The following is an 8673-nucleotide window of genomic DNA, read 5'->3' on the forward strand; positions in this document are numbered from 1 at the left end:
TCTCCCCCTCCCCTTCCATTTGAAGAAGGGCTTTAAACAAGCAGGCTTTTCTGGATCCACACTAGAGCAGCGCTAGCAGATGTCACTGTAATGCTCTGCATGACTCATCCGCTGTATTCTGCACCGTCCAGAGAGAGGCTGCTTTTTCTGTCGGCTCATTTGCCAAACATGGAATCACGCAAGCCAAAATAGGCTGTTGGAGGCTGTCAGAATCTCAGGATATCTCCTAAAAGCCTATCCTTTCCATTATTAAAGGAAGTTAAAATCCCCTGCCATGGTCCACATATGACAGCCGATTGGTTTCTGTTTTGAAGGCACAAAGCTTTCTTAAAGGGTAAAGGATGCTGCTGCGAAGGGGGTGGGGGAAAAGGTTTTGCCAGCCTACTGCATCAAGTTTCAAGACCTTCACCACAAAGATAATAAATAAGAGGGCAGGTAGATAGACTGTGGTAAGATTGTAGCTAAAGGGAAAGGGGAACCAAGATGGGATGCTTCCCATCTTCCCTTCTTCTTCCTCTTAGGCTTTCTCCCCCCACCCACCCCCCGCTTGGCACATCTGGTTGTTTTTTGTACCAAGTAAGTAGATAAGATTGGTGTTCTGTTGTGTATGGATGGGTTGGGAATATTTCAGAGGTATTTGTATAATTTTAGCTAAAGTTACATTTTATAAAATTACAAATATTTAAGAAGTCTCAAAGCACTGCATCCTTGAATCTAATTTTGGAGAAAAGTGGGTTTAAAATGCTCTCAATAAATGCATTTTTATATATAATTTAAAGGCTGAAGATTGAGGAACAAAGTAAAGAAAATGGATCAGTAACAGTATAAAATAAAACTGCTTTTTAGTGGAGCAATGAAATTTCACACAATCACATTCTTACGCATTTCTTTGTGGCAGTGGTCAACATTGCTTTTATATATGAGACCTGCGGCTGAGACATGTTAATAGAACATACAAATCCACATGTAATTAATGAATGTTCCAGTTAGTATGATATGATTCCCTTTCACTACATGGACAAGCCAAAAAGTATATATTCAAGTACAAGTGAAATTGAAACTGGAGTTCTGCGGCACTTAATATAGCAGTATATGCGCCATAAAAATCTGGCTGTACTCATCACTATAGCAAAAATCCTGTATGTTTAATCACAACAGAAATAAATCCTATTCAACAAGATCTCCCTTTCTCCCTGCAGTTTGCTTTTAGTTCTTTTTTATTAGAAACCAATTCCTGTTCTCTTTTGGGCATAGCATTCATGAATTAGTTGTTAATTATCAGCTGTTGCTGAAGGGAACACTAACAACCGCTTTTCACTTTGCAGCAAAAAACATTTTTCATTCCCTAAAAATGATTGCAATTGCAGACTTATGAAATTATTATGATAATCGTAATCTACCCACACCTATTTGCATGGTTTCACTAGCTATCACTAAAACATGAATGTTAGGCTTTCCATGCTGGTAATTCAAAAGGTTGGCTGGCCACCTGATCAGCTTCACTTTGCATTAAAGAAATTACATGTGCAGTAGTGTGGACAAGAGGCCGAGTTTAATAAGCCTGCCACTAACAGTCAAGAATGAATGAGCATACAGGACCAAGCTGCTTCTATTTAGTTGTGCTTCTGCATTGGTACTGCTTAGTTCCTCCACTACAGGATAAGACTTTGGGAAATGGACATCGTTTCTCCAGGTTTTTGCAAGATAACAAGAAAAAAAATGACTCAAGGAAGATTTCACCTATCCTAATGTTATACTTTTATAAACATTCCTATAGAGGATCTGTAGGAAAATATGGCTATAGGCTGTGGAAGAGGAGGATGTAGCCAAGAACATACAGCCTACGTATGTAGAGGTGTGAAAGAAGTCATTTATGACCAAGGGAAGGGATGCAGAACACACTAGCTAGTGAGGCTAAGAAAAGATGGAGGAAGTGAAGAATACAGGATGGGGGAAATGGGGCAAGAGGACTGGGAGAAGGGGGAATACAGGAAGCAAAGGTAGGCCAAGAGCATCAAGCGAAGAGAAGCCAGAGCTAAATGAAAAGAAGATGGGTCAAAACCAACAAAGAACATTCCCTGTTGGCCATTCCTCATGACCTTCCATACAAATTTTCTTCATTTGGTTGGCATCTTGATAGGTCAAGATAAAGAATTACAGTATCACTTCTTTTATCTAAGCCAGAGGTTTTGATAAGTGACAGTTGGTATTTTGCCCTGTTGACATTAATTTGTAGATCTGTCCTTTTAAAGAACCCAGACACATTCCATATCTATAAACATATAAACAGTTGTTCCCATTTGTATCAGCAGTAACCATAGTCCATGCTCCTTTTATTTATAGTGTACTCTGTTTCTGTAAACAGGTCTGTTTGATGCTAAAAGGAATCTCTTTCCCTCATCCTCCAAAATGATCCACTCCAAAAAACATGTAGAGCCTATTTTGCCCTGAGAAATGACTGCTGTTTACCATTTAGAGAATTCTTTTCCCATCATAGGTTGGACATACATTATATTTTAGATGCACTAGACTGTGTGGCTTCATCTGTTCTCAGTTCCTATGTACCTTCTCATCTTGAACTTCCATGTTGTTCTCTAGTTCCTTTTTAAAGAATAATGGGGAAAATACAAGCCAGTGTTGGTGGAGAGGAGAAAAACAGAGACATTGTGAAGACCTGCAAAGCTGCAATGATGAACTAGATTAGAAATTACTTTCTTTTAATACTTCATTCCAAAATTGACTAGATAGACGTGTGGGTATGTGTACAGTCAGCATTAAAAACTGACCAATAATGAAGTAGCATACCTATGACAATGGCCTGGACAAAAGACTGTGTGAGTTTTATCCAAACAAAACCATTGACATTGTGGTATAGTAGCACCTGTATAATGAGGTACTAACTCCTGTATTAAGAAACCTGGAGCTCTAATTAGGACAAGAAGTGGGTGTGAACCTTTTAAGATGGTTTTTAAAAATTCCCAGGTATAAATCATACAGAAATTAATGGGTGCAAATATATTTCTGCGCTTTATAGAGGTTTCAATTCTTTTCTCAATCCCAAGTCATAAAACATGTTGCCAAAGAACAAGAGAGCATTAAACATAAAATGTTTATTGTGATAGATATTAATTACAATTAGGAGATTGTCTCTTCCAGTTAAGACACATGTTTCCTTGAGCTATGACTCACATGTCATTCAGTTTAATTAAACAGTACATACTCTCACTCCTGCACCTCTTTTTTACAGGTTACTAAAGCTTTCCTTGGCTGTCCAGGACAAATAACTCTTCATACCAAACCATTCCTTGTATGTGGCGGCGATGGATTTATTCATTCCAACTTTGATGGTTGTATAGATTCAGCCATGAGTATTGTGGAGGCTTTAAAATTCAATTTGTAGAATTTTCATTGAGTTTCTTTTCCAACATCAGCTTATAATGAATTATATAATGATATACTAAAACTCAGTATACATGACCTACTTGTCCTCTATTTTAAGAAAATAACTCATGAAAAGGCTTCGAAAGTTTCTCAGGTTTATAGCACTAGTAGTGAATGTTGCTTATTTATTTGTTCTGCCTTGGGAACAATAACTGTCATAGTTTTTCTGGCTTCACTGGGTGTCAGAAGTACCTGGAGAAGGGCAGTATGTTTCCTATCTTCACCCCAATTATGCCATGAAATTGATGGAAGGTCATCTGGAGTGAGAAGTGGGAAGAAGAAACCTAGGATTACATTCTTTATTTCCAACCCTTGATGAACAGTAAAACCCTGGTCTTATTTTATTTTTCATATTGGCATGGTAAAATGGACTTGTGAAATGTTCAGGTGATCATAAACAATACTAGGATATGGGAATTGGGGGGAATCTTGTTTGTTTCAAAACATGCTTTGAATGTTATTTTACTGTACAGGAAGAGAATGTTCCAATTCTTTCTGCTTCCCGTTTCTCTGCAACAACATCACATCCAAAATTACAGCCTTTATATCTTCCCCATTGCGGTAAGGAGACCGTATTTTGAATGTGGTGGTGTTGCAGAGAAACAGGAAGAATATGGGACAAGCATATCCTGTCCCTGAGCAACAAGATAAATTCTACGCTTTCTTATATTACCTTTTGATTAATTTTACAAGAACATTTAACCACATGAATAACAGAGAAGAAATGTCACCTCATGTTAACTCTTCCACATTAAACATGGCTCTGTAAATGAGACCTTAGAAGCAACTTTCACAGAACAGGTGCTTTGTGAGGCATGGGACTACCTGATACCACTTCAGAATATATTTAAGTACCTAAGTACTGTGAGGCCATAGCAGTTCTGTTGACATAAGCAGAGCTGCAATCGCATCTCATAGTGACAAAGAATATAGAGCCACCAGAATCTCCAAACAAGGTAATTGTATCTGTAGTGGTGCAGCGCCCTATATCCTTCCAAACTATTAGTTTTATGTTGTATCACTGCACTGCATCAGGGCAGACGCCAACTTTCAATGAAATAGCCGCAATGAAGGATATTGGGCAGAGGATCAGACAGCAGTCAGTAACTTGAGCTGACAAAAAAGCCACAGATCAGAGCCAGTGAGTTCCATCTGTGTCAGGTACAAAACACTAATGCATAGGATCAGACCCCTTGTAAGCACTGTGACGATTACTATTTAATTAGATCAGTGTTTGCTAGATCTTCGGTAGCTGAGGCACAGCGTTCTTCTGGATTAAACTGAAGGAAATCTTACACTAAGAGCCTTTGCAATGTAGTGATTACAGTGTCATACTAAGATTTGTGAGGCCCAGGTTCAAATGTCCACTAAATCATAAGCTCACTAGGCTAGCCACTTTGTTCACCATCCTGAGTTTCTTGACGAAACAGCAGGATAAAATGTGATGTAAAAATAAATACACTTGAAAGGAGAGGCACAGGGCTTTTTTTCTCGGAAAAGAGGTGGTGGAACTCAGCGGTGGAACTCACAACCGCACAATGTCGCTTTGGGTCAGCTGGAACAAGGGGGGAGTTTTTTAAAGTTTAAATTGCCCTTGGGTGACCATGTCAGCGCGGGGGGCAATCTAAATTCCCCTCTGACTGGAGATCAGGGGGCGGGGCCACCGGCCATGTGACCATTTTCAAGAGGTGCCGGAACTCCATTACACTGCGTTCCAGCTGAAAAAAAGCCCTGGAGATGCATATATTTTCTCCATCAGCTCCCTAAACTATGAGCAGGCATGCTAGCCATTGCAACATAGCCCAATTAATATTGTTTTCCAGTGTCCCAAATTTCTAGGATGTGCACTTTTTTAAAAAAAAGTATTTTTCAGATTTGGGTATCAGGAAGGCCGTAAATATCCATATTCACAATATTTGTCTTCCCAGTCTGGTTTTGTATTCAGATCTAGGGTTTTTTTTTCAGGATTCCAAAATTAACTGGAGTCTTTTTAGGGGGCTGGAGGGGCTGTTTTTAATGCAGATGACACAAAAAATGCAATGAACTGAAGGCTTCCTGTCCAGTAAAGAACCCCAAGATGATTGGGTCAAGCGGTCCAATTTTATGGGTCCCTGAACAAGGTGCCCCCAACCACCCTCCATTGTTTCCTATGGGGGGGACCCAATGCTGTCTCCAAGGTAGGAAACACACAAAAGAACCTCCAAAGCCCAACAGAAGCAATGCCAAACCAGATAATCCCAACAGAATTAAGATGGCATGCGTTCCAAAAATAAATCTCACTCTGAAGCTGCAGTCAGTTGTAGCAGCTTGTTTTTTTCCCCTTTGCAGGTTTCCCAGGCAAAAAAAAAGGGGAGAGGTACAGTGACTCTCAGAGTCACTGAGAGGTGACTGGAATTGCTTGTTAGGGAGAGCTCAACTGTCTGTCCAATCACAATTATTTTCTCACGTAGTCTATGAAAGAATAGTTGTAATTGGACAGACAGTTGAATTCTGCCTAATGAGCCATGCCATTCACCCATGAGAGTGACTTTGCCTCTGCCCCACCCTTTTTTTGCCCAGGAAATGTGCAAAGTGAGAAAAACAAGCTGCTGCAACCCTTGAGATGGTGGCCCAGGTGATTACTGGATATTGAGATAGAAATATTGGTATATCAGAGAACCCTAGATATCATCAGGATTCCCAAATGTAACCAAACAATACCAATACCTTATTTTAGGGGTGTATTTTTACATGGAAAAAATGAAATCGCACACCTCTACACACTTCTCTTTACCCAGTCAGTCAAGGTTCAGAGAGGGAACCACGCTTCCTGGTTCAAGGTGATACGTTTGAGATTCCACCACAGCTGTCAAATATAGCATGGGCTGCATTGGGGAACAACAATCACACAGTCTCTCGTGTGATAATGATAGTGTCCATACAGGGCAGAAAGAGGCAAAATCAATGCTGCGCAGACACACACACCCCAATGTACCAGTGGCATGGCATGGCATGGCATAGTGAATGCATCCAAGCGGTAAGTTTGATTCTTCAAGGGAAACCATACTTTAAGCAGTGCATTGTGATGCCCTGCACACATTTTGCTAATGACTGGATGAGATAATAAAAATACGTGTTGTGACAATTAACTGAGTTTCAGCCTTCACATTTATTTAGTATGTCACAGTATCGGCAATGTTATTAGAATATTAGATATATTACACATCGACACCATTTCCTTGCCTATAGCGATGAAATGAGTCGCTTATGCTACAAATGATCTGGCCATGCACATGAAAGAATTAGGATTTGCAAGAAACTAAGATAACTCCAGCAATCTTATTTCACTGGCGTTGTTACCTTGAAGTGTTCTGTAACATACACACTCTTGCAATTGGGCTGCAACATTGCAAGCTTCAAGGAATTTAACATTAAAAATGTTCCTGACCAAAAAAGCGGGGGCGGGGGGGGGAGCAGTATCATTTGCATTACATCAACATTTGATATTGGTAATAATGATTTAGTGAGAGGTAAAGCATTGGAATTGTGGCATAGAGATCACAACTAGTAACGAGTACTTTTTGATGAGGATATGAGCCCTTGATGAAGATATGCATAGAAATTGTGTGGGAACTGCAGTCAAACCATTTTGTTCATTAACATTTTGTATCTGTTTTCTCTACCTGGCCTTATTTTCCTCTTTTATTCATTTCCATTGGTTTCAGTGGAAAGCATGTTTCCATCCGTAACTTCTTTTCACCCAATGGGAATGAAATTTATAAGGATTGTACTCTTCACCCAATGAATTCCAGGCGGATAGAGGAAAGCCTTTAGAAACAATTAAATGCCTCACATGTACCAGAGGTGTAAACTGGTGTGCAAGTGAGTTTTGCTCCTCTCCCTGTATCCTCAAATGGGGAAATTAGGAGGTATCTATTTTTAAACAAAATTGGAGCACATCAGCAAGAGGAGATAAACCCTCCCTCACTCCTGTCTGCCCTCATTATACTAGGCTGATTTCATACTTTTTTTCTCCCAGCCCAACTAGCTTCCCATACTGAAGAGTGGCCAGAAGAAAACAGTTCAACCACTGGAATAAGGTGTAGGAGGGAGCAGTTTTGTTTTAAAATATCCCCCCCCCCCGCTCCCCCAAGTTTTCTTTGCATATGACTTGAAGGTTCTCTGTGGGTTTTTTCCCCTTCTGCAATTAAAAGCAGCTGGGAAGAGAAGGTTTGTTTCAGGAGAAAAGACTGGCTGGTTTTACATGAAATTAAAGCCCTTAAAAGATCCCAGATCCTGAACCAGCAGTTCTTCATTACACAGAGCGATCATTTGATCCTTCTTCATGACTAGTTAATGACCATCCCTTATTATTTCTGATTGTTGTTAATGTTTTCTGTTCAGATTAGTTATACCTGCACTAACAAGCAAGAACCTTTAGGTTCAGATTTTGATTACTTATTATTGAAAAGCACGCTGCTAAACCACAATGGAAACAGGAAGAAATGCCAAAAACCCAGAGGTGGTTCTTTAAAGTGTGCTTGAGATACAATCCAATTTTCTTTAAATTTTAACCTTTAAGCCAAAAAGTAACTTGCCTCTTCAGCTGGCAAGAGGCAGCAATGAAAGTTTCAGCAAAACCGCAGCCTGTGTCTGCAATTCCCATCCCCCACCCCCTAACGATGCAAATAGGGTTGGACAGAGCAGATCTCTCCCTGCCTTCCAATTTCCCAGTCAACCAGCTATTTGTCTCAAGTCTCCTTTCTGGAGATCAGTAAAGAGTCCAGTAGCACCTTTAAGACTAACCAACTTTATTGCAGCATAAGCTTTTGAGAACTACAGCGCTCTTTGTCAGATGCTCTTCTCTGAAGATTGGGAGACTCTTGCAAGCCAACTGTGCCACCAGAGACAGACAGCTGCGGCAACTATGGAGAATAAAGTAAAATCACCTGTTTCCTTCCATTCACAGCTTGCATCTCCTGCTCCCTCTGGAATCATGTAGAAAACAGTCAACGTCAATAACCTTTTTACTGAAGTTTTCTCCTCCTCCCCTGCTGCTGCCACAGTTGCTTCTTGCTCTTTTGGATAGGTCTCCTTCTCCCACACGCCTCACCCTGTAAGCTGCGGAGGTAGTGCTGGCCAGCTTCTTTACAGATCCTGCCAGTTCTAGCCTTTGTTTGCACCCCCTTCCCACTACTTCTCAACTCTGGAAGTTCGTTTTGTACAACTTATTCTTGTCTATGTCTACCAGGC

The 8673-nt window shown here is 40.3% G+C and overlaps 1 protein-coding gene across 2 annotated transcripts in view; it reads left to right on the top strand.

Moving 5' to 3' along the window:
• Window positions 1–5877, top strand: part of RNLS (renalase, FAD dependent amine oxidase) — a 115142-nt gene extending 109265 nt beyond the window's left edge. For both annotated transcript variants that reach the window (XM_054983226.1, XM_054983227.1), the window contains one exon: window positions 3248–5877. In XM_054983226.1, the coding sequence (XP_054839201.1) occupies window positions 3248–3400 (153 nt within the window). In that variant the 3' untranslated portion in view covers window positions 3401–5877. The remainder of the gene's footprint in view (window positions 1–3247) is intronic.
• Window positions 5878–8673: the final 2796 nt, after the last annotated feature.

This window comes from Eublepharis macularius, chromosome 6 (genome assembly GCF_028583425.1).
Source record: "Eublepharis macularius isolate TG4126 chromosome 6, MPM_Emac_v1.0, whole genome shotgun sequence".
In the NCBI taxonomy this organism is placed as follows: Eukaryota; Metazoa; Chordata; class Lepidosauria; order Squamata; family Eublepharidae; genus Eublepharis; species Eublepharis macularius.